This window comes from Phocoena sinus, chromosome 10 (genome assembly GCF_008692025.1).
Source record: "Phocoena sinus isolate mPhoSin1 chromosome 10, mPhoSin1.pri, whole genome shotgun sequence".
NCBI classification, from domain to species: Eukaryota; Metazoa; Chordata; class Mammalia; order Artiodactyla; family Phocoenidae; genus Phocoena; species Phocoena sinus.
In genome coordinates this window covers 17132993-17159935 of record NC_045772.1, presented here as the reverse complement: position 1 = coordinate 17159935, position 26943 = coordinate 17132993, and the positions used below count along the sequence as shown (strand labels likewise).

The 26943-nt window shown below is 38.2% G+C and overlaps 2 protein-coding genes across 17 annotated transcripts in view; one reads left to right on the top strand and one right to left on the bottom strand.

The window, feature by feature from the left end:
- Positions 1-18706, top strand: part of WASHC4 (WASH complex subunit 4) — a 67333-nt gene extending 48627 nt beyond the window's left edge. For 2 of the 7 annotated variants that reach the window (XM_032645785.1, XM_032645781.1), the window contains 3 exons: positions 75-271; positions 593-692; positions 2646-5297. In XM_032645785.1, the coding sequence (XP_032501676.1) occupies positions 75-271; positions 593-692; positions 2646-2713 (365 nt within the window). In that variant the 3' untranslated portion in view covers positions 2714-5297. Of the gene's footprint in view, positions 1-74; positions 272-592; positions 693-2645; positions 5298-18688 lie in introns of those variants that run through there. The other 5 variants (XR_004351784.1, XR_004351785.1, XR_004351783.1 and 2 more) reach the window with 5 other exon arrangements.
- Positions 11426-26943, bottom strand: part of APPL2 (adaptor protein, phosphotyrosine interacting with PH domain and leucine zipper 2) — a 52822-nt gene continuing 37304 nt past the window's right edge. For 4 of the 10 annotated variants that reach the window (XM_032645787.1, XM_032645793.1, XM_032645790.1 and 1 more), the window contains 10 exons: positions 26382-26424; positions 26243-26299; positions 26054-26142; positions 20782-20937; positions 20567-20619; positions 18760-18934; positions 15032-15068; positions 14681-14821; positions 13831-13878; positions 11428-12562 (listed from right to left, as the gene is read on the bottom strand). In XM_032645787.1, the coding sequence (XP_032501678.1) occupies positions 12428-12562; positions 13831-13878; positions 14681-14821; positions 15032-15068; positions 18760-18934; positions 20567-20619; positions 20782-20937; positions 26054-26142; positions 26243-26299; positions 26382-26424 (934 nt within the window). In that variant the 3' untranslated portion in view covers positions 11428-12427. Of the gene's footprint in view, positions 12563-13830; positions 13879-14680; positions 14822-15031; positions 15069-18759; positions 18935-20566; positions 20620-20781; positions 20938-26053; positions 26143-26242; positions 26300-26381; positions 26425-26943 lie in introns of all 10 variants that reach the window. The other 6 variants (XM_032645796.1, XM_032645791.1, XM_032645792.1 and 3 more) reach the window with 4 other exon arrangements.

Genomic DNA, 26943 nt, shown 5'->3' with positions numbered 1-26943 from the left:
AGGAATTATTGGTGGAGTAGAATATAACTTGTCTACACATTGTAATTTCGTTTTGGTTTTGCTGGTGACTCTAGGTGTGGCTTATATTCTGAAGCTTTTGGATCAGTACCAGGAGTTTGACTCACTTCACTGGTTCCAGTCTGTTAGAGAGAAGTACCTGAAGGAGATAAGAGCAGTTGCTAAGCAACAGAATGTGCAGTCAACTAGTCAGGATGAAAAACTACTACAAACCATGAATCTCACTCAGAAGCGACTGGATGTTTATCTACAGGTAGACGAGAGTAACAGTCAGATCTGCTTTGACTTTTTAATATCCATTACTTCTTGATCACTGAAGAAACATAAATCATATTGAAACTCCCATTTTAACGAGTGAGATGAATAGTGGTCATAAGAGTATATTTTTAAATGAATGGTATTTGGAAGCCATTTGACTCATATCTTAAAAAATGGGTGGATTACACAGTTCAGTTTCTGTATTTGCGATTTGCACTCACTAGAGCTTTTTAGAAATAATGAGATATTAAATATAATTTTGATGTTTTACTAAAGTATTTTCAGCTTTTATTTCTAATTTTTTTAATTTACTTAGGAATTTGAATTGCTCTGTTTCTCACTGAGCAGTGCAAGAATTTTCTTCAGAGCTGACAAGACTGCAGCTGAAGAAAACCAAGAAAAGAAAGAGAAAGAAGGTCAGTGAGTGGCTTAAATTTGGAAAGACCAATAAATCTGTCTTTAGTAGTAGACACGAATACTCCATTTTATCTAGTCAGACTTTTCTTTTTGAAAAATAATATAGACCTAGAAATGTCTTTTTAAAGAAGTAAAGCCTAAGGGGATCATTTGTGAAACTGAAAAGAAATTTAACATAGATTATGCATTTCATTCTGAGATAACTCTTTATTCGGTTCATCTCTTAATTAAAAAAATTTACCAAGTTTAGGGTTTTTTCTTTCACCCTTCAACTGTATCAGATAAGAAGGAACAAATTAGAGGAGGAGACTAAATGTTGGCTTAAGTCAAAGCTGCTGATGACTAGACACGGACTGAATGTATGGGACAGGTGATTAAGGAGACATAACATAGTCGGGGCCATTTTAGTGTCACAGTAACAGTCTCCTGTGCTCCTCCATAGCCATGCCTTGGAGAATTAGAGAGCAGTAGAGCCATAATAGCTGATAGTCATTAAGGAGAGGATTCTGTCCGTTATATTCTTTGTGGGTGTAAATCGTTCAGCATTTCATACTTAAGGGACCCTCATGGTACATTTCTCTCAAATTTGAAATTTAGCAACAATTGTCTTCCCTGAAGAATGGATATTTCCTTTTTTCTGTTATGGAAATTATGTAACTTAGGTTTCCTCTTTGGAAGCTTAAAACTAGGTACAGCAACACGACAGGTTTCTTGTTTGCTCTTTTTCCTTTTTCTTACTTGTATTTCACAAATCAAGAATAAAAGATACTTCATAAAACGTGATGTTTTTATTAACCTTATTTTGCCAGTTAGATTTTAAAATAAATATGTTTTTCACACTGAATAGAGGTGATTCATTTGGGTAGACCACTTATATCAGTTACCCTATTCCCTGTTGATAATGTTCCATCAGTATTACTTATTAGCATATGCAGGCATTTTTGGAATCTAGACTGAATAATAATCGTGTTCTTGAAGAATGACTGCCGGCTGTTACCTGGAAGATACTAAATATTTATTAAATAAAAAAATATATGTGTTATGTTTGGGTTCATTTAAAAATAATACTTAGCAAAGCCATCTGGAAGAATTTGAGTCAGTATAATCTAAATTGTGAAGAAACTGAGTTATTGCTTACGTTCTACTCAGGCCTTTCATGATGCCAGAACCTTGTCTCCAGCCTAGGTAACTAGGAATATTCTGCAGGTGGATTGGCCATTTACTTTAAGGCCTAAAGCATTAAGACAAAACAGACATTTCAGTCTCAGTGGAGCTCCTTGCTTTGGACTGCTGTTCCTAAGGAGCTTTCTAGGGTTTTGGGTAATGTATGTCACCCACGTGCCTGATGCTGGGTGGTGGTTCTGTTTTAGGACTCTATTTTAGCTAAAGTTTGCTCAGAGATGTTGTCAGAGTTGCTGAAAACATTAGTTTTTCTCTGTTAATGAAGTATATATATATATATATATATATATATATATATGACATTTTTTACAAAAGGCAGAAATTCATTTTATCACAGTCATAATAAAAAACTGCATTTAAAAATAAATTATAAATACAGTTGGAAAGTTATTCATTCTGGACAATTTTTTATGTGAATTTGTAACCATGTTTCTATCAATAATAGCACTACAATTTCTTGGCCCAGCTGGGGGAAGGTGCATTGTGAAACCCACCTCAGATGCAGTTTTGCTCTCTCACAATTCTCTACCACTATTACAAACCAGTCAAAACAATTATATTTGCAATATTTAGCCTAGATTTCTAAAAAATTAAGGTAAATAAACTACATATAATGTGGTATTAGAGAAACATTTGGTGGATGTAGCATTTTCTTAATTTGAAATTTAGCAATATAGTCCTTCTTAATTTTTTTTTTTTAGTCCTTATTTACTTAATTCACTTTTTAAAATGAACATAAATATGTCCATTATTTTCACTCATGCTTCCAGAAGAGACTAAAACAAGCAACGGAGACCTGTCCGACAGCACTGTGTCTGCAGATCCTGTTGTCAAATGATACTGATGGTATGCGTTGCCCCTATGAAATCATCAGAATTGTATATGAAATGGATGTTAATAAGCTAATAACCAAGTGTTTCCTGGGTCACATCTCTGGGAAATATTTAGATGCTGCAACTCTCTAAGGCAGTGCTCTAAAGTTAAGTCCATTCTTCTGAAGGCTCTACTTTTCAAAGGTTGAGAATGAGATTTAAAAATCAGATTTTTGTCTGGACTTTGGCTAGATGTGCCTGGGAACAGTTATTTGAAATGAAGTTTTAGAAGGGTTAACTTAAATTCCTAAACTGCCACCTCAGACCTCTTATAATCTACATGAATGTTTATAATTTGTATTTGTATAGGTCTTTGATCCATATTTGTCTCAGTCATTGGAAATTCAGTGCATATACTATGTACAGCCAGTAATGTTTAAACAAAAGGAATTGAGCCTGAAATTCATGAAGCATACATATCAATATTCTTATAAAAGGGATATATGAAGATGGTTTTGATACTAGAGGTGAGGCATAAGTGTTATGTACCCTTTTTGTACAGTGTGAACTGATTCATTGTTAATTTCATGTGGCTCACTAGAGCTGCTGCTGTCTGTGGTGAGATATTTTATAACTAGTTTACATTGCTTTGAGAACATTTAACCTCCAAAAACTGCTTTAAATTTAAGATTTACTTAATACTTAAGGGGGAAGAAAATACAGATAAAGCCATAGAGTCCTGCTTGAAGCTTTACTTTTGGCTGAAGGCATTATGTATGATAGCAGAGAAAATTGAATGAATTCTTATTTCTACATCCAAACTCAGGTTTCTTCTACATTAGGTTGAACTGAAGTCTTGATGATGGTTTGGGCAGACTTTTTCTTTAAACCAAGTATAATCTAAGAAATCAGATTAAGCACTGTGCAGGCTTTTAAAAAATTACCACTGTGAGAATAAAGTTCTAATAAACTAAACCACTTACTGATTAAAAGGTACAGAAAGATTTTGAGTAAATTTAGTTCCTGGCAAGCTATTAGCTTTATTTTTGTAAAGATTATATCAGTTAAATGGTTAATCATGGCCTATAATCTTTTAATATAATACGGTGATACCTTTACAGTGAAAACAAAAAAGTTTAAAACTTTATGTGTAATACTAACATCATTTTAGGAAATACTTGATTTTTCCATTGCACTTGCCTATTAAGCATTTCTTTGGGTAAATCCTGCAAGTAATTCTAACATTGTTGTTTGATTTCCAGCTTTTGGAACGGGTGTACAATGCCCTGTCTGTATTCATTGATCACGGTCAGGGTAACTTTCCCAGCTCAAGATAACACTTTCACTGTTAAAATTCAGAAGAAACAGAATAGGTAGGAAGTGTTTTTTGTTTATTATGTAAACATGATTTACAGAGTTATGTACAATGGATGGATTAAAGGCATTTAATATTTGTAATATGTACTAACTGTAGAAATGGCCCTAAAGCATGCTGCATAATTAATAATTTATATTTTCATTATTGTAAATGTTTATATTAATGATCTTGCATTTGATTGTATCAAATTGGTCACCATTTCATAGCAACAGTATTGTTTTTTCTGTTTTTCTTCTCCAACTTCCCTAAAATCATCTCCTTTAATAGAGATAGAAATTCTAAATAGAAGAGAATCAGATGTCTCTGTCATTATCCCCACACATGTCAGTTATTTTATCAATACTAGATAGAGTTCACATGCTGACTGCATGGATACCTACAATTGAGAAAAATGTGACAGATTATTATTTTGCCTTTAGTTCAAAATAATGTCACTGCAGTCTGGATGAGGTATAATAAGTTTACTTATTTGAAATGAAATCTCTGAAAAGATGGAGCATATTTAAATGCTGTTAAAAGTGCAGAGCAACAGGGCTTGAGTGTTTTACACCTAAGTTGATGTACACATTTAGATGACAGTTTTCCTTGCTGATGTATTGTTAATATTCTCATTTTTTTCAGACATACTGCAGTTTAAAAATCAGTGTGAGCATTTGTTGTAAACTCACAGAAAACTTAATGTTCAGATTCTCAGGAATTAAAGACTAACCATAACATTGTCAGTTCTAATTAAATTTTATAAAAGATGGCAAGTTTGTTATCTCCGTTAAGTGGGGCTTTCCTCTTCCCCAGTTCTAAGAGTATACAATATGCATTGATATAATAGAACATTAATAAATATAATTTCAAAAATTTACTTCCTCTGGATGTTTATGTTCAAAATTGAATGTCTTAAACCCAGTAGTTCTTATATTGATCTTTTTGGAGTTCCTTTTATCTAATAGTGTGTGGAATCTCTTTAAAAAAATACTTGCGTGCACATAGGCAAATTTTCAAGTATAAAACTGGTACTGGCTCCTCTTTGTGTATCCCAGGTGGACTTTTGTTTTCTTCCCTTTTTATATTCTTAATCTTTCTATTGCTTGCTATTTTCAAATAAAAGAACCCACATGAATGTTTAATTTTAAATCTTAATCCTGGGAAGGGATCATTAGTTTGCAATGCTGTAGTGCCATTTGCAGTCATGACTTGGACTGAAACAATCGTAATAAAGGAAAGCCTTTTAAATACTGTGCTGGAGAAAAATGTTCTTGCTCAGAAAGTCTGATTGCTGCTCCTTCTGAGGAGAAAAGTTTGTAAGGTTGTGGGAAAGATGAGACAATACCATCACATACATTGTCACGTTACTCTTTTATGTTGGACTGGCCAAACGTAAAAGGTAGACTTTAACCGATTTTAATAATTTTAGTTCTTCTTCCAGCTTAAGGTGCAGAAGTTTCAGACTGATGGTATACCTTTTCTTAAGAGAGATTTAATGCTACAGTGTTTTGTTTTTAGATGTTAGGAACAATTTAACAGGTTGTCAAAGACGTCACTTTTAAAAAAGGAATCCAGAATAAGTGGGTCTGTAGAGATTACGTGAAGTCATAGGACTATGCAGTGAACTCAGAGATGGTGACAGCAAAAGGAGAGTTTGGTTTATACAAGAAGTTCTTATATACTGTATGAAAGGTCGATTTGGACAAGTATATGGATATTTCCCTCTATTGTAATAGTTTGGTTCTTCTTTACCACCTAGTTTACCGGATAGCGCCGGTGGTTCCTATGAGTGGAGACATACTCAGGAAAGTAGATGAAATTTATCTCCCAATCAGTGCAGATCTGATGTCGTAATTCTGGGACCACCTTTAAGGACTGTACATTCTGTAGTGCAGGTAAGATCTGTGTGTATTGACACATTCTTTGGTAATGCCCTCATTGTTATTAATGTGAGGGAAAAAAAGTTAGCACTTCTGTACCCAGAAGCACCAACTATATAAAATTAGTATTACAGTAATCATTTCAGAATGTGTACAAAAGGTAATAAGGCATTAAAGATGCACTTTTAAGTTGATGTAATTACTGAATATCAGAATAATCTTCAAAGATTAATGTATTGAGAGAAGCATTTGGAGATTGCTTTGTCTCTGGTTTTCTCTGTGTGCTAGTAATATAGCACATAGTGGTTAGAAGTGTAGATTTTGGAGCCAGACTGTGATTTGAATCCTGATTTGCTGCTTACAAGGTTACTTAACCTTTCTGTGCTTCATTTCCTCAGGCATAAAATGGTGTAATAATATAGCTCATAGATTGTTTGAGGATTTAATTTGTATAAAGCACTTTATTAGGAAACTACTATAAATATTAGCTGTTATTATGATTGCTTTTACAAGCAGAAATACACTTGGCATATAATTATTAGCTGTTGAAAAGTTTGAAGATAAACTGTATTCGAATTGGTCTCATAAAAACTATTTCTTTTTAAATGGCTCAGATAAGTGTTGACAATGTAAGGCAGGTCCTGCTCTTCCCTAACGGTAGTTCTGACAGGTGGCTAAACAACCAAAGGCAATGCTGGGAAATGAAAATTGGTGAGGCTAGCTTATTTATCCCAGGGATGCAAGGATTCTTCAATATACGCAAATCAGTCAATGTGATACACCATATTAACAAACTGAAGGAATAAAAACCATATGATCATCTCAATAGATGCAGAAAAAGCTTTTGACAAAATTCAATACCCATTTATGATAAAAACTCTCCAGAAAATGGGCAAAGAGTGAACCTAAACATAATAAAGGCCTTATATGACAAACCCACAGCAAGCATCATATTCAGTGGTGAAAAACTGGAAGCATGTCCACTAAGATCAGGAACAAGACAAGGATGTCCACTCTCACCATTCTTATTCAACATAGGTTTGGAAGTCCCCTAGCCACAGCAATCAGAGAAGAAAAAAATAAAAGGAATGCAAATTGGAAAAGAAGAACTGTCACTGTTTGCAGATGACATGATACCATACATAGACAATCCTAAAGATGCCACCAGAAAACTACTAGAACTAATCAATGAATTTGGTAAAGTTGCAGGATACAAAATTAATGCACAGAAATCTGGCATTCCTATACACCAACAACGAAAAATCAGAAGGAGAAATTAAGGAAACACTCCCATTTACCATTGCAACAAAAAGAATAAAATACCTAGGAATAAACCTGCCTAAGGAGGCAAAAGACTTGTACTCAGAAAACTATAAAACACTGATGAAAGAAATCAAAGATGACATAAACAGATGGAGAAATATACCATGTTCTTGGATTGGAAGAATCAATATTGTGAAAATGACTGTACTACCCAAAGCAATCTACAGATTCAGTGCAATCCCTATCAAACTACCAATGGCATTCTTCACAGAATTAGAACAAAAAAATTTCCAATTCGTATGGAAACACGAAAGACACCCCAAATTGCCAGAGCAATCTTGTGAAAGAAAAATGGAGTTGGAGGAATCAGGCTCCCTGACTTCAAACTATACCACAAAGCTACAGTAATCAAGACAGCATGGTACTGGCACAAAAACAGAAATATAGATCAGTGGTACAGGATAGAAAGCCCAGATAAACCCACCCACGTATGGGCACCTAGTTTACAACAAAGGAGGCAAGAACATACAAATGGAGAAAAAAACTGCCTCTTCAATAAGTGGTGCTGGGAAAACTGGACAGCTACATGTAAAAGAATGAAATTAGAACACTCCCTAACACCATACACGAAAATAAATTCCAAATGGATTAAAGACAAATATAAGACCAGACACTATAAAACTCTTAATTAGAGGAAAGCATAGGAAGAACACTCTTTGACATAAATTGCAGCGAGATCTTTTTTGATCCACCTTCTAGAGTAATGGAAATAAAAACAAAAATAAACAGATGGGACTTAGTTAAACTTAAAATCTTTTGCACAGCAAAAGAAACCATAAACAAGACAAAAACACAACCCTCAGAATGGGAGGAAATGTTTGCAAATGAAACAATAGACAAAGGATTAATCTCCAAAATATACAAACAGCTCATGGAGCGCAATATCAAAAAAACAAAAAATCCAGTTAAAAAATGGGCAGAAGACCTAAATAGACATTTCACCAAGGAAGACACACAGATGGCCAAGAGGCACATGAAAAGATTTTCAACATCACTTATTACTAGTGAAATGCAAATCAAAACTACCATGAGGTATTACCTCATGTCGGTCGGAATGGCCATTATCAAAAAATCTAGAAACAATAAATGCTGGAAAGGGTGTGGTGAAAAGGGAACCCTCCTGCACTGTTGGTGGGAATGTAAATTGATACAGCCACTATGGAAAACAGTCTGGAGGTTCCTTAAAAAAACTAGAAATAGAACTACCATATGACCCAGCAATCCCACTACTGGGCATATACCCTGAGAAAACCATAACTGAAAAAGAGTCACGTACCACAGTGTTCGTGCAGCACTATTTACAATAGCCAGGACATGGAAGCAACCTAAATGTCCACCAACAGATGAATGGATAAAGAAGATGTGGCACATACATACAATGGAATATTACTCAGCCATAAAAAGAAACGAAATTGAGTTGTTTGTAGTGAGGTGGATGGACCTAGAGTCTATACAGAGTGAAGTCAGTCAGAAAGAGCAAAACAAATACCGTATGCTAACACATATATATGGAATCTAAAAAAAAGGTTCTGATGAACCTAGGGGCAGGACAGGAATAAAGAGGTAGACGTAGAGAATGGACTTGAGGACATGGGGAGTGGGAAGGGGAAGCTGGGGCAAAGTGAGAGGGTAGCACTGACATATATACACTACCAAATGTAAAATGAATCGCTAGCGGGAAGCTGGTGCATAGCAGAGGGAGATCAGCTCCGTGCTTTGTGATGACCTAGAGGGGTGGGATAGGGAGGGTGGGAGGGAGGCTCGAGGGAGGAGATATGGGGACGTGTGTGCATATGGCTGATTCACTTTGTTGTGCAACAGAAACTAACAGTATTGTGAAGCAAGTATACTCTAATAAAGAAAGATCTATTAAAAATAAAATGCATGCTTAAGTCTTCAAAAAAAAATATCTCATTTTCCACCCTCCCACCTTTCATTTACATGGCACTTATTTTCAGAGGGCCTTAATGTGCATTAACACACATTTCAGTTAAGTTGAAAGTCACCCACTCTTTCTAAACTTAAAAATTTTATTAAAAAAATGATGCATGTACAAGAGTATATAATATGTATGTACTGTTTAGTGAATGAAAATAGAATGCTTGTGTAGCCACCAGGTAGGTTAAGAGCTTATTGCTACCACCTTAGGTGCTCCCACCATTTCTCCTTAGGTCTCAGCTCCCCTTTCTACCGCAGAGGAAACCACAGTGCACTGGGCTTTTCTTGGGGGTTACAACCATCCATATTTTTAAAAACAATATGATGGTGTTTTGCATGTTTTTGTAAAGTTAATATAAATGTATTCTGACTTCTTTAATTCATTGTCATTTTTTAAATTCATCAGTGTTGATGCATATAGCTATATAGTTTATTTAGCTTTATTTCCCTCATATTGTGTTACATGAATACACAGATATTTAGTCTGTAGGTAAGATTTGGGTTATTTACAAATTTGGGATACTATGAATAGTGCTGCTGTAATCGTCATTGTACATGTCTCTGGGTACGTGTGTTGAGTTTCTGCAGTGTGTGTCACAAGTGAATCTCCTAGGTGGTAGGGCCAGGTGTACCTGCAAGGTCGTTGGAGAGAATGCAAAATTGTTCTCCCATCCCAACAGTAGGTGAGGTTATTCCTCATTGTTCCATCCCTACCAGCAGCCTAATTTCTGCTGTCTGTAGTCAGTATCTGTGTGGTTTTAATTTGCATTTCCTTGATTTTTATATGATTGAACATATTTCTGTTTAAGAGCCTTTTTTTAATTCTATAAAATGCCTTCATGACTTCTGTTTTTCTTTCAATTTATCTTTTTCTTACTAATTGTAGGAATATTTTGTATATTCTGGATACTAATTTTTGTTGGTCATATGTGCTTGCTGAATATGCTCAGTTAATTTTGTGTTTTCATTCTGTGTTTTTTTGTGAAGTTTTAATGTATTGGATTTCAGTCTTTTGGTTTTTCATGATTTGCAGGCTTTGTGGCTTAGTTAAGCCACAGTTTTTTTTTTTTTTTTTGGTAATACAGTCGATTTACAATATTGTGCTAGTTTCAGGTGTACAGCAAAGTGATTCATTTATATATATCAATTTTTTTTCCAAATTATTTTCCATTATAGGTTATTACAAGGTATTGAATATAGTTCCCTGTGGTATACAGGAAATCCTTGCTGCTTATCTATTTTACATATAGTAGTTATATATATACTAGTATTTGTTATTCCCATATTCCTAATTTGTCTACCCCACCAGCCTTCCCCTTTGGTAAAGTTTGTTTTCTTGTCTTAGTCTTTTTCTGTTTATAGATTTATTTTTTAGATTCCACATATAAGTGATACCATGATATTTGTCTTTCTCTGACTGACTGACTTCACTAAGTATAATATCGTCTGGGTCCATCCATGTTGCTGCAAATGCCAATATTTCATTCTTTTTTTATGGCCGAATAATATTCCTGTGTGTGTGTGTGTGTTTATATATATGCACACCACATCTTTTTAAGCCAGTTGTCTGTTGATGTTACCTGGGTTGTTTCCATGTCTTGGCTATTGAAAATAGTGCTGGCTGCATGTATCTTCTAAAATTAGTTTCCATCTTTTCCAGATATATACCCAGGAGTGGGATTGCTGGATCATATGGTAGCTCTGTTTGTTTAGTCTTTCCATAGGCCACACATTATTAAAATTTTTTTAATTAAAAAAATTGATTGTAGTTTCTAACAATGTTGTTCTCCTCCCATCCTGAACAATTCTAAGCAAGAATTCAGGGGACTGTGGCTCTTGAAGCCTGTCAGAACTTACTGATCTACTATGATTACGATATAGAAATTTGTAAGACATTAGTTAACACCGAACTGATGATTTTATGGTGTATAATTTCATACTGTTTTGACTAGCTCACTGTGTCTCTGACGGTGCACACATTATAGAAGTGGATTCCTCAGTTAAATCCTTTAACCTAATTTTGAGTTGCAAAAGTCATTAATCCACCATTTTAAGAGCAGCACCTTTTAAAAACTTGGCATTGAGATCACGTTATTCCACTCATGTTGCATAGTACATCCCCTCTGCTGTGATTTCATTATGATGTCCTGGTTTTCTTTTGGGAATTAACTGTTAAAGGTACAGAACCAACTTTAGTTTTTTTTCAGGGATGTTCTAGAAAATAACCACAAAAAGCAAAAGAAACAGAAAGATAGTTTTTATTTGCTAGCTTTTATTGCTAGGTTAATTTATTACAAAGAAAATGATATTTCTGTTGAACTTCGTTATAATTAAACATACTGTACCAATTAAAGATCATTATACTTGTTTCCTAGTGGGCTGGGATGCCTGGAACCGTCTGTGTCAGGATGGAAATTGGAACTTTTATACCAAGCCCCATGGCCAGCTGTGCTTCAAGTGAGTTTTAAAGTTAATTGGTCCCTTCTTTAAGGAGGGTCTGGCTCAGAAGAAACAGGAATTGGTAGAGCTGCACCCTGTCTGTGGTGATCCACCCCTAAAAACAGTATCTAAAGGACCATGAACTTCTGAATGCTCGTTCATTAAGGTTCCACTGTAAAACTAAACATCTTTCGTGGTACTCATCTGCTTGTCTTTCTATTGCATGATGTTTGGACAATTACCAAAACTAGACCTGCATTTCTGCTAGTGCTTGAGCCTCAAAGCACAGGGCTCATCACCTAGCTGCACAAATTAATGCTGTTAGGTCCAATTATGAGACAAACTTGATTATAAATATACAATTTTCAGAATGACAGGCACTTAAAGCTCATTAAGTAAAATACAAAAATAGATTATATTAATAGGAAATATTTAGTGTTTCTCAAATTATAAATCTAGGCTTTTACCATTTTTTGAAAAGATACTGGAAACTGAAAAGAGATGACACTGAAATAAAGTGAACAATGCATTTTTTCCATAGCTTTCATTCTGAGCACTGAACAATGCAATCTAAGAAAAGGACTTACCACAAAGCACCTAAAATAACATTTGTAGATGGGTATGTTGTCAACCATTTCTTACTGTTTCCCTCCCAAGTCTCAGTATCAAGGCATCAATAGTACGTTCCACAAGTAGCTGTCAGCATTCTGAAACCAAGTGGTGTGCCTGTATCAGAGAAGTTGAAAACCCTTAAGGAGGTAGCTCTCCTTCCTGGGTGCTCTTCACCCAAAGGCGCAAGAAGGTTATGCTTCAGATTCTGCGCCTCTGTTTTCACTTGGACTTCCATCATTGTCATCTGGTTGATCGTTTAACAGTACATATTTTCCATCATTGGTTAGTGGTATGGACAGCATTAATTGAGCCAGTGCTTCTGGATCCTGAAGTTATGGGAGTTTAAGAAGGAGAAAAGAAAATGCTTAAAATGCACTTAAAACCCCTTTGGCTTGGCTGTCATTATGTTCTGTAATCTAGCCTCATTCCTTCTGACTCGTCTGTGTGCGCCTTCAGGTGGGTCTCCTTGAATCTCTAAAGAAACCCTCAGTTGAATTACTTCCTCCAGAAACTAGGCCAAGTTTCTGCCTCTCAGCCAAAATATCATTTACAGAGCCAACTCAGAATCATCTTTCTGAAAAGAGTCCAGAGAGGAACTTCCCTCACAACTTTGACCTTGTCTTTAAACTCCTTTTTTTCCTTTTACTCTATACCAAGAGTTGGCAAACTATGGCCATTTGGCTCACCGCCCGTTTTTATTACTGGAGCATAGCCATGCCAATTCATTGACATACTATGGCAGCTTTTGTGTTAACAACAGCGGAGTAGAGTAGTTGGCAGCAGAGACAGTAAGCTGAGAAAGGTTTATTATCTGGCCCTTTACAGAAAGTGTGCCAACTCTGATCTACACCATAAAGTACAAACTTGCAGGGCTTGCTGTGTTTTCATTAAGTTGGTCTTAGTCCTTGATCTGTCTGCCCCTCCCTGATAGATCAGAACTGCACAAGTATGATACCCACTAGCTATTCAATACACGTTACTATTTACATTAATTAAAAATTTAAAATCCAGTTCCTTAGTCACACTAGCCACATTTCAATCTGCATATTAAATAGATCCTTTCCATTACTGCAGAAAGTTCTACTGGACAGTGCTGAACCAGAAGCCCCCTGTTCACTGCTGTAATTCCAGGGGTTTTCTTATACAAAATTTAATCTCAAAAATCAGTTGGGTAAATGAAAGATTGCAAACTGCTGATAGACAGGTCTGAGAGTCTTCATTTCCAATAAGCTTCCAGGTAACGTCTCAGTGTTGCTGGGCCTGTGACCACTCTGAGGAGGAAGGCCTTAGAGCGTGTGGTAGATGCTGAGGTTTGTACCAGCTTCATTTGAAAGAAAGGAAATCTAGCCAACAACAACAGCAACAAAAAAAACTGATAAAACAGTAGGAGGTGCAGCAGTGATACTAAGAACTCTACGTGTTACCAGTGACCATGGAACTAGCTGATCAAAAATGCCTGGTAGTTAGAAGGCTTAAAAGGAAACCCCAAACTTGGCCACCCTGCCTAGTGAGCACCATTTCTCTTTTTGAGAGCTATCTAGGTGTAAAGATAGCCTCTGAGTTGTTGTTAAACCAGCACGAAAATGCACCTTACCTTCTGAACCTCAATGATTTCTTTTCCCAAGTTAATAGCATAACATATCTGCAAAAAACAAGAAAAGTAGTGTTTGGCAAAGGCAGAAAAGGATAAAGAATTTCAGGAAGAAATGTGATTATGAAAGTACAACGAGGTCACTGTCTGCTCACGTCAGCATGGGCACAAAGGACCTGGCTGTAGGAGACTCATCACACAGGGCTCTGAACACTAGCGTCCACCTGTCCTGGTCTCCTGTTGCCAGTTTGTGCGTACAAAGAATATCCAGGTTAAGTGAAAACTGAAGGTATTAAATCGTTTAAAGTTCTTACCGGGATACGTTTTCCCTTTCTCTCTTAACCATATTTAACCACTGCACGTTCATACACAGTGGTAAACAGATACTTCCTGAAAGAAGGGTTGATTCATTTTGATTAATTCTAAGTAGTGAATGCAGTTTTTCACACTAAAGAACAGTTTAGATGTACTTTCCTGACATCTGCTTCCTTGGTTTGCTCTCTGAGAATAGATTTTCTCCATTGTAACTTTTTTTGCTTTAATTTTTTAAAAAAGAATAAATTTGAGGGGAACTGCTTTAAACATTTCCGGATAGCTCTACTAAACACTTGTATTTCACCATTAAAGTTCTTCATTCACTCTATTTTGGTTGATATGTATTTTCCACAAGGAAATTATACTCCAGTTTTCTTTCAGTGGGACCTTACTAGGAGGTATTATTATCTAAACTACTCAATGGGGACCTGAACAATAGTCAACTAAATATCCAAGGAGATTGTGTAAAATAACCCTTTAAGTATCTTTGTTTGGGCTGAAATATTATGGAATCTTAAGATGAAGAAAATAACAAGACCTTTTCGCCTTCTGAGTTGCTTTCAAAAACATATGTGCTCAGGGACTCTCCGCCTGTGGATTCGGGCATGCGGACCACAAAGCCCACCAGTCTCTTGTTTTCTTGATGAGCAGCAAACTGGGTGACACTGGTGAGTTCAAACTAGAAAAAAACAGGAATAGACCTAGTATCACACAACAAACTGGAATTAGAAAAGATCATTCTCCATGGCAAAAGTCATGAAAAAAGTACACTATTAGTGACATTTAATTTGGCAAATAAAATTTACTAAGTGCCTACTTTGTGTTTCAGGTGGCTACAAAGGTGAATTAAGGAGTAATCACTAAAATTAGCATGCATGAGGGTACTTACATTGGCCCTTGTTACTTGAGTCTGAGGATCTATCAACCTGAAATTTTAAGAGATTGACTGTATCACAAATGTTGGATAAAATTATATCCTTAGATGAGTTTGTACAAGTTCAGAATAAAATCACACAAAACCCCTCGAAATATGAAAATATAAGACCTAGTTGAGGGCGAGGTGAGATCGCTCCATGTGACGATCCAAAGGGAGCGTGTGCCATGATTTCTGCCTTTGTTGAACCTGTGTAGTTAAACCTCAGGGTATCTTTAATGGAAGATTATAGCAAACAGAGAATTTCACAGTATCTTAGTGCTTATCCAAAAAGGCTGCATTATAATTCTCTAGAAAATTCTCCAGAAAATTAATGTGGATGGATCTTATTCCGTATAGCCTCTATCTCAGCACTTACCATCAGTCTGTTTCCCTTAAAGTACTGGATAAATGGATACTTTTAAGTTTAACAATTTTTTTTTTTTAAACATGGGGTAGAGGTGAGACAACAGTGAAGGGATTTTAACAAAACTATTCCCTATCAGTTTGGGTGTAGGAGGAGTAACTTTAAGAAGGTATTCTAGATAAATTCTTTAACAACATTTTAAGCATCATCAGTGTCTCTGAGAAAATTAACTGCATTAGAGAATTTACTGCTATTTTATATATAGATAAAAATTTCTACTTTCTAACACATGGTATTATGTATATAAATTATTATTGATTTGCTGTAAGTTTCGTAAGTGAAAGCAAAAAATCTGTTAAAAAGATGGTTATAATTCTGTTTAAATGAAATGTCCAGAATAGGCAAATCTATAGAAACAGCAAGATTAGTGGCTAGGGCTGAGCAGGTTGCAGGGGAAAAGGGAATGACTACTAACAGGTATGGGTTTTCTTCGGGGGGATGATGAAAATGTTCTAAAACTGTTTGTGGTGATGGTTGCACAAATCTGAATATACTAAAATACTCTAAAGGGGCAAATTGTACAGTATGTAAGTTATATCTCAGTAAAGCTGTCCCCCCCCCCCCCAAATGGTTACAATTTGAAAGGTATGCAGTTATACTTGTTAAAGCATGGTGTATTTTATAGTCAGAGGGCTTAAGACTGAATTCCAACCTGGCTACTTATTTATGATCTTGTGTAAGTCACCCTGACTTCTCTCAACTGCTTTGTAAAATTGGGATAAGAACCTCCATATTTCAAAGAGGTGGTTAAGAAAACGAGAAAATGTGTATGGAATTTTAAGCTACAAAGCTAAATAAATAAATTTTTATGTCCCTATAAATGAGTATGAATTTAATGATTTTTAAAATTTACATCATCATTTCCCTCAAGTTGGGATAACTTTAAATATTTTGTAAAATTTTTCTATAAATGAAGATTTAAGCCATTCATATATTTTGTGAGTAACTTTTAAGTTTGCTGTCTACATCAGGTAACCTGGACTTGCTTAAGATCTGATTTTCTGTGTGACTTCTAAATTGTCTCAAAACATGAATTCCCATACAAGGATATATGTATGGTAAAATTTACCATTATTGATATTTAACACATCACAACATTGTACAACCATCACCACTATCTAGTTCCAGAACATCTTCAGCACCTCAAAAGGAAACTCTCGTACCTGTAAAGCAGTCGCTTCCCATTCAACTTTCTTCTCAGCTCTTGGCAGCTTCTCACTAATCTGCTTTGTCTCTACAGATCTGCCTATTCTAGATATTTCATATAAGTGATCGTACAATATGTGGCTTTTTGTGTCTGTCTTTCAATTAGCATAATGTTTTAAAGGCTCATCCATGTTGTAATATGTACCAGTACTTCATTCCTTTTTAAGGCTGAATAATATCCCACTGTATGTATATACCACATTTTGTTTATCTATTCATCTTTTGACGGACATTTGGATTATTTCTACCTTTTGGCTACTGCGAATAGTACTATTATATGAACACTTGTTTTCAATTCTTTTGGGTATCTACCCAGGAATGGAATTTTATGTTTAAGTTATAGAGGAACTGCCAGATGATTTCCCACAGTGGCTGAACAATGTTATATGCCCACCAGCAGTGGGTTCCAATTTCTCCACATCCTTACTAACACCTGTTACTTTCTTTAAAAATAAAAAAAAATCCATAGCCATCCTAGTGGGTGTGAAGTGGTTCTGGGTTTGATTTGCATGCCCTAGTGACTCATGACACTGAGCATCTTTCCATGTGCTTGTCGGCCAATTATGTATCTTTGGAGGACTGTCAACTCAAGTAGACATTCTTCCATTTCTTACCTGGGTTCTTTCTTTGTTGATTTGTGAGCGTTCTTTATACTGGGTACTATACCTTTATTAGATAATGATTTGCAGATGTTTTCTCCCATTCTGTGGGTTGTCTTTGCACTTTTTGGGATAGTGTTGTTTGATGTACTATGGTTTTTCACATTGCTTTTACATATATTTACTCTGATCTTTTTGGTGGTGATTTTAAGAAAGATTATCATAAGCTTTGTAGCTTATGAAAGCTTTCAATGCCTATGAAAGGTCCAGGACATACTTAGAGAAAATCTTTAAATAAATATAAGGTTTTATTCATAAGAACCTCATTCTCAGTAAAAGGTTTATAACAAATGAAAAGGACTGATTTTAATAAATGGAAGAAACTATATTCTGATTTTTGCCAAACTGCTGATTAACTTTTTTGAAACTATCATTTATTACTTTCTATGTGCCCATCACAGCTGTAAATGTTTTACATGAATTAACTCACTTATTCCTCATGACAATACTATGGGGTGTGGATATGGTTGTTTTCATTTTATAGCTGAAGAAACCGAGGCACAAAGGTTAAGTAACTTGCTCAAGTTCATACAGCTAATAAATGCCAAAGTCAGGAATAAGGCTCTAAAGCAGTGCTGCTCTGCTGTCCCACAGAAATTTAGTGTAAGCCTCATATGTAATTTAAAAATTTCTAGCAGCCACCTCAAAAAAAGTGAAAACAGCTGAAATTAATACACTTTAATAGGTTGAAAATATTACCAGCTAGGTGTATTATTAATTTAAAAATTATTTTGCATTCTTTTTTTGGGGGGGATAGTATGAGATCTTAAATGTTTGGTATGTGTTTTACACTTAAAACACTTCTCAATTCAGATGAGTTAGGTTTCAAGTGTTACATGTAGCTACAGTATTGTACAGCGCAGGTCTTAATGCCCATGGCAGCCACAGCTTGACGGTCGTTTGCCATCATTCATATGGATCTTATTACTTGAAACCACAAATCATGTAGCTAACACGACTTGGCTTCTTTATTTTCAGCCCAACAAATATTAATCAGATTTTCCTTGTGGTGGTCTAGTTATCTCAGGCAGGCTCATGTTCTGTTTTCATAGTTTTTAATTTTTATAAATAGTACTCTCAGAGATGGAAGAGAAAAAACAAAAACCCTTCCACTTGCAACCTCTGAGATACAGAGAGTAACTCTCGAGTGATGGCATCTTTACGCCCAACAGGGTAGAATTCACTCACCACTAAAGATACCAGTTGCTAAAAATATCAGCTCTTGTCTTTAAGGGCACTTCGTCTAGCCAATGTATCTTATAAAACCAAAATGTAAAAAACAGAAACATGAGTAGCATCTTTACTTAATCTAATCAAACAATTCTACTATGAACATTCTAGATGGTTAAACGTGCTTTCAAAGGGGAATCAGTTGAAGCTGTAAGAAAATCTGAAAACGAAACTGAATGTACCTCAGAGCTTGACTGGTGACCATCAGATGGGATTCTGTCATACGGAAGATGTTATGAATAGCCCGAGCAGCCAATACTTGTCTCATCGCTTCGTAAATCACTTCAGTAGTGTTGTCTGTTTTAACTGCCATTGATCCCAAAAACCGAACTATAAACATCTGTTGCAAAAGAGAATCTGCAAGAGAGCATTTTCTGCTCAGGATCATTTCACTTCCTGCCTGTCGATGCGCATACCAGAAGCACATGTGCTGGTCTGAGAACAGGCTGAAGACCCAGGGTTTGCCTTGCTTTCTGGAGGGCTTTCTACCAAAACTTCTGAATACTCTGCTTTTATATAAGCCACAAATTGCAAAGCTCTGAATCTCCTATTGTCCATATTTTGTCTGTTTGGAACTATTCATTAGACTAGAAAAGCACCTCTTTTTCTTCATCTATAAAATGAAACCACATGAACATCCTTCTAGCATGAAACTCTAGGGTGACTACATGGAAGTGGCAGTATACTGCATCTTACTTTTTCTCTGAAAATAAGAGCTTTTCCACTAGACAATAGAAAATTCATTCATTACTCTGGCCTGCTGTAAAGTCCTCTTATAGAAGAAAATGTATTTGAAGAAATAAGACCTGATGTTGGGTTTCATTCAAATCATGCCCATCATTTATTACTGAAGGGCAGTGATGACGTTCCATAAACTAATGGAGATTGCAGAACTGTTAGCTTATTTGATGCTAATGAGCTGCCAGTATTGGCTTCTTGATAATGGCACGTAACCTGACAAACTGACAGCAGCCACACCTGGAAGATCAGGAAGAAGGTTTAGAAGATCCTTTTTTTTTCTCTGTAAGAACAGTAATTCACTTATCCACCATTTGAAACTAAGAGGCCTACTTTTGCTTCACTTGTCCTCCCTATGAGTATCCTTGCCCCTAAAAAATAAGGGTTAAAAAAAACTTATTAGGAAAATATAACTGATATGTTGTAAATGGTTATTCCCGTATGAAGCTGGTTTTTACAAGTTAGAAAGTTTTTTATGTAGACAGTTAAAAAACTGTGGACTGTGAGAAGTCAGCTAGATAGTCAGATTTGATGCAGAGCGTATTAACATCATTTTTTCTTTTTTTACCTAAAGCTGTAAGGAATGCCAGTTCTCAAGTCCTACATTTAAATTTAAATAAGTGGGCATTTCATTCTAATGCCATTCTCAGGCTTCAGTCAAGGAGAGGCTGTGTTAAAATGAGGTCTTGCCCGCACTTCTAAATTGCCTTGGCTGGGAAGTGTAGCTCTTGGGAGTAGCAGGTTTTGGTCAGCTCTACTGAGTATGTTCTTATGTACCTTGTAAGAATGTAAATCAAACAACAAAAATCAGAATCTGAACAAATTAAATACCTTTTTTTTTTCATGTCATCTTCAAATTTAAGAATGAATTATCTGTGTTTTTGGTTTTCTAAAATGAAATAGCATGTCTGTGACTCACCCAGATTTTATCCTCTTGGACTTTGTTTTGCAGTAATGTTATAGCAAATTTAGATTTGGCAGCATTTCTCTGCAGGAGCTACAAAAAGGGCATGGATGTGGCTGATGGTACGACAGCTGCAGGAAATCTGTCAGCCTCCCCTTAGTGTTTATGCCAGGATGGTCCTAACTGCATGTGTCCTAGTGAGTCTGCACAGAGAACACACATCTGTGGATCACAATTTCAATTCATATTTCAAGTCAAAGCTCTTTAGAACATGACTTCACATCTTATTTCAATGGCCCTGGTCATTTTGTGCCAGGGAAAGAATAAGTACAGAACTAGCCACTTACCTTCTGTTTCTGGAAACGTCTCATCCTCAGTTTCACCAAAAGGGTTGATACGCCTAGGGGAATAGCCAGAGTCAAACATCCTGACAGTTTCAGCTAAAGGGACACGTGACACTTGAACTCTAAGTCAGAAGGTGATAGTCTCTGGAGGTGGGAAGGGACACGAGACGTTAAATTTATTTTCAATTCTCTCAGAGATAAACCCCCTTAGCCCATACCTGCTCCCTCTGTTCTGATCAAGGAATTCTGTAGCAGGAAGTACAATGTCAAACTGAATAGGTGTTCCAGGTGCAATTAGTTGTTCAGCTTCAGGTATGACTGCTGCTTTGGGAACAATCTTGTCATTTTCCACCTCTGAATTTTTCATGTTCTGGCTGGAGTACAAAATAGGAAAAAACTTTTTTTTTTAAATCCCTTTTAACCTTAAGCTTTTACAATCAAATGAATACTTGTTGAATGCCGATGTAACTTTCACAAGTAGATAAGGGAGAAGATTTAACCCACTCTACCAATAAATAATGGTAAAATGTCATTCACGTCCATGGTTTAAATCCCTCAGATCTCCACGTTACCTACAGCTTGTTCTGGTGCACAGCATTCTGCATTGTTAAGACTACTTACTATAGTACCTGTTAATTTCCTGTTTGTATCTTTCTCCCTTTGAGACAGGTTTTTGAGGGCAGGACCTATATAGCTAAATCATATTTATCACTTGCTCCGCAGTAGGCACTCAAAACCGTTAGCTGAATGAATAATACATCTTGGCCTAGCATTCAACCGCCTGGCTGTCCTTTCTCCTGAAGGTCTCCCTCTCCCCTCCCTTAATGCATCCTCCACTAGAGCTACACCAAACACCCACGTGCTTCTCATTTCCAGCTCCATCGCAGGCCCTGCACTTCAAACACCAGCTCACATCGCCACTCATCCCCTAGGCCTTTCAAGCCAGCCTGACCCTCTCCTTCCTCTGCAGTCCTGTGGTTCTTCTCAGTAAGCCACGAGGACAGTCTTGGATCTCTACGTGCCTCCTGAGCTTAGCACTGTGCCCACATGTACTGTTTTGAGACTGTGGCACGTAAAAGCAGAGCATGGTCTGTAGTAATTAACGTGCCTCCATGTTTCTTCTCTTCCAGTGTCAGAATGCTGTAATTTCACCTTTCATGTTTATAATCTTTTCTCCCCAGCTAGCGTGTAAAAACCTTTGAGGGGCAAATCATGTAAAAGTATTTTGATTTCTTACATTGTTTGAACCATAAGAAGACTCTCAATATCTTTCCATTCATTTGATATTTTGTATATCAGTATTGCAAATTTCTCAAGTATGTCAATAACTAAATAGGTTGTATGGGGCTTCCCTGGTGGCACAGTGGTTGGGAATCCGCCTGGCAATGCAGGGGACACAGGTTCGAGCCCTGGTCCGGGAGGATCCCACATACCGCGGAGTGGCTGAGCCCATGCGCCACAACTACTGAGCCTGCGCTCTAGAGCCTACGAGCCACGACTACTGAGCCCACGTGCTGCAACTGCTGAAGCCCGTACGTCTAGAGCCTGTGCTCCACAACAAGAGAGGCCACTGCAACGAGAAGCCGGCACACCACGACGAAGAGTAGCCCCTGCCCGCCACAACCAGAGAAAGCCCATGCGCGGCGGCGAAGACCCAATGCAGCCAAAATAAATAAATTAATTAAAAAAAAATAGGTTGTATGGAACTGCTATAATATCAGCTGACGAATGAGCAAAATGAATGGAAAATGGACACAAGCACAACAGGATGGTAGACGGTCACTGCAAGGAGAGATGCTTAGTTTTAACCTCCGTTATTAACAGAAAAGGAAACCGAGGCCTCTAGAGAAGTTGAGTGGTAATCCTGAAGGCACTCAGTTACCTGGTGGGTCAGCTAGATTAAGAACTAAGGTCTCCTCACTGCCGGCACAGCGCTCTCCCACAGTGTCACACTGCCTCAGTAACCAAAATCAACCACATCTGCTCTATGATCAGTCTTTAAGAGAGTATGATATAATAGTAAGTGAAGCACTGGAAGAAGGGGTGAGTAGAAGCTTCAAGGGAAGGAAGCGAGTCCCAAGATTTTGGCTCCCCAGTGGGTATGAGGGGAGATCACACAAGGAAGACAGGACGGGGCCAGGCTGTAGAGGGCTGTTAACACCATCGGGTGAGGTCTAGCTTGACTCTGCATGTAGGCGGCCACTGAAGACTCTTTGAACAGAGGAGTGAAATGATAGAAATTAAAGCATCCCCTGTGATCTGCATGTCACCAACTCGAATGGACACTTCGGGATCATCATCCTGTTTGGTCTCCCAAAGCATCTGACACGACTGACCTCCTCCTTGAAACTCTCCTTTCTGGGTTTGTGCTGATGCCACACATTATAGGTTTTCCTCCTACTCTTCTGCTGTTCCTGAAGTGTTTTTTGCAGGCTCCTCCGCTAATCCACATGTTGGAGCTCTTTAGACTTCTGTCCCAGGCTCCACTTCCCTCCCTCTACACTCTCCCTAGCTGACCTCTTCTACCACCACTTCCGTGCTGATGGGCTCCCAATTCAGAGACTCAGCCCAGACATTTTCTTTGCCCTCCAGACATATATCAGTTGACTACTTGACAATTCACTGGAATGTCTCACAAGCCTCTCAAACTTAAGTCATAAACCGAACTCCTGATACTACCAACTCTTCATGTCTTCACGGTGGTGTCGTATCGCCACCAACTGCCAAGGTGTTCAACCCAGACTGTGGTCATCCTTTGTTCCTTTCTTTCCACTCCACATCTCACATAACAAACGTCCTACAGATTCTGCCTTCAAAGTAAGTCCCCAATCCACCTACTTTTCATCTCCTCTGCCATGATCCGTTTAAGACACCATCGTGTTCTCCTGGACTAGTGCTACAGACTCCTCACTGGATACCTGCTTGCCCAGCTCTGCCTTGTGTGTCCTCCACAGCAGCCAGAGCTGACCTTGGAAAATGTAAAGTGGATCATCTCTCTTTCTCTCACTCTCTCTCACACACACCCCTACCTCTAAAACCCTTCCAGAGCTCCCCAAACCCCTGCCCTGACTTCCTTCATGATCTGTCCCTGCCCCCCTCCCTCCCAACCTCGTCTTGCTCTATGACCTCCCTCTGCCGGCCACTGTCTAGTTACAGTGATCTCCTTTCAGTTCCTGAAAGACACCAAGCTCTTCTCTGCCATTCAGCCTCCACAGCTGGGATCAGGAATGCACTACCTCTGGCTCTTTGCAAGAGAGGCTACTTCTCATCTCTTACTTCTCAATTTAATTATCTCTACAGACAGGCCCTAAATAGGTCTCCTCCTTATTCTCCATGATGGCACCCTCATCTTTAACATAACAGTGCTTTCCTGTATTTTAACTAAGTATTTGTTTACCTATTGCCTGTCTTCTCCTACAAGTCTGTAAGTTTCACGATCTAGCTCAGCGCCTGGAAACTTATACATCTGTTGAACAGCTGGATAAGTGAATGAATATTACATATAAGTAACTGCAGAACGAGGGAAGGCCACGTAGGAAATCTGCTTGGAAGTGAACGGCAGTTTGTTCCCAAGAACAGAGTTTCTCTGCTTCATTCTCCCACTGTCATCAAAACATCTCTTTATTCCTAATGAGCTGACCCTAAGAGAGATGCTAGCCCGGCCCTCCACTGCTCTGGGGCCATCATCTGGCAGCCACATCTGTCACCCTTCCGATCTTTGCATTGATTCAGCTGTCTGGCTACAGTCATTTTTTCTCCTAGGGATTCTTCTGTATCCCTTCTATGGGTTCCTTTCTAAGAATGTGATTTACTTATTCTATTGTAGAACAGAGGAGAAAAATCAGTTACTGAATAAATAAATCTGAGCTGCAGACTGTTTTTTTAGAAAACCAATCACACCTTCTGATTACACCCCAGAAAGACAGCATTTTAGAGCTGGAAGAGGCCTTGGAGGTGGTCTGATTTCTCTCATCTTATATCACAGAGTTGAGGAGACAGAGGTCCAGAGTGCTGACGACCCACTCAAGGACATCTAGCTGTGTTCAGAGCTGTTATTAAGACCATGTCTCCTAACTCCAAGTCTAGTGCAGGGTTCTCCACTATGTCCCTCTAACACTCGTGTGGCTTTACAGAGAGCAGACAGACACATTTACCCAGTACAGTACTCACAGGTTAGCCCCACTGGCCGGATGTGTATTTCCATTTCCATTTATAAAGTGCTTTCCTTAAAGCTGCTCTTAGTAAACATGCTACTTTTGTGTAAACTGTTACCCTTAAATTATGGCACTGGAGTGTTCTCAGACTTGTTGCCTCGTCCCCATTTTTATTCCCTTTGCTCGGGTTCTCATGTTCTGTTTCACAGCTACTATCACAGGGACATCCCGTGGGGCCTCGCTGCCCTCCCTTCTCCTGCCCCACCCGCTCTCTCCCAGAAGGTGCCGCCCAGCAGTCTTTCCAGCCGGTTCTGACTATGCCTCCCCTCTTGTCAAAGCCTGCAGTTCTGTTCCCCTGCCTGTGGCTCCTCAGCAGGGCACCTAGTTCTTTCACCATCGGACTCAGCCTATTCTCTGCTTTCTCTCGGGCCGTTCCTCCTGGCGTCCCAGGGCTGGGTGTGTGAGCGCTGGCTCCACACTGCACCGCACTGAGACCCTGGGAAGTTACTCAACCACTCTGAGCTTTCTGACAACTTTCTTCTGGAGTCATTAGACAGTATCTGTAAAACATGTAACGGGATTCTTTCTACCATGCCACTAAAGATGGAGGCCTAATACAGTCATGATTTCAACTTGCCCTGTGATGCCATGCTTTCATTAGCATAACAGATAATACAGCCTTCTATTATTTAATCAAATGGAAACTCCCATTAAGATGGCATTCCTGGAATAAATCCTAAAGCAGTATTCAAAACAAGAGGAAAGCTGTATGTGTGAAAATGCTCACTATAAACGACAAGAGCAAACAAAGGAAGGGGAAGCAAACTAAATATTCAAATAGTCAATAATAATAAATGATGGATAGTGTGTAAAGGAACAATTATGAAAAATGTGAAAATATGAAAAATATATATGTGAAATAAATGCACATATGATAAGGCCTGCACCATAACATGGACACATAAAAGGTGATTTTCTTCCTTATTTAAAAAAAATTTTGTTTTGGTTTCATGATTTTGTTGATGCTGATACGAAATGTGGGGAGAACTCCTGACTAGCAGATACTCAGTGCATGTCCTATGTGCTCAGGCTGCAGCTGCGTGGTCCAGGGGAAGGAGGTGGACATTGAAAGCAGACAGCTTTGAATTCTGACTCGGCCTCTCATTTGTGGTGTGAACACGGGCAAAGTATTTACCCTTTCCTGGTCAGAGTTACTGCTTCTGTACAACAGGGCTGAACACCACGGTGCTGTAAAGATGAAATTCCTAGTACAGGTGAAATCCCTAATACACAGTTTGACTCCACAAAAGCTAGTTTTTTTCTGTCCTTTAGTTACCTGGGGCAAGGGCTTTCTTGTTTTTTTGCAAAACTTGTAATTGGAGTCACTGCTTGGAGAGCCGTCTGATTCAACTTGATGGCGACTGCCTAAAAATCCAGAGGAAGACAGGCTCAGTTCCAAGAGGTGGACGCTTACCCTTCACACTGAGAAAAGAGCTGAGACGCATGTAGGGCAGCCGTGAATTACCTCTGGGTTGTCAGTCAGGTAGATCTGTCTGGAGATGTTGTTTATTGCACATATCCACTGTAGAGGACATTAAAAAACGTGCTGAGTCCCAAAGTCACCCACTATACTAGAACAGAAGTGAAACAAACAAAACCTTTACCTCTTCGTTTTCCTTTCTGCTTTCCGCCTGGAGGATTATTCCCCTGAAATAAAGTACATCTAAGTAAGTGCTTCCTGGACCTCAGTGACTGAATGTCTGCATGCAGCGGGCCAGGAATAAGATACAAATAATTCTGCTCTACTTCTGCGAAGGCGTCACTCTTAAAGGGACTCCACACCTGCCAGTCCCTTTGTTCCTCATCTGTGAGAGGTGGGGAACATGGATTTTATCCGTATTTCTTATCTGAGGGAACCAAGGCCCAGAGGAGTTAAGTAACTGCCTGGGACTGTGACTAGAATCCAGAAGCTTCGTTCCCAGGTCATTTACCATCACCCAGAGAGGAAGGATGATGTCTAAAGATGCTCTGCCATTCTGGGAGAAGAGATGGTCTACATCATACCAACGCTGCCCCCTCCCCGTGAATGTGCTATTTTTCAAATAAAGTCTCAACTCAGAAGCCCAACAGAGAAAGCAAACGCAAGCAGAGCAGCTCTGACTGAGAACGGGGCCACTCCTCTCCCTCAAGCAGGTGAAGCCTGGAGCACTTCATGGGGCTCCAAAC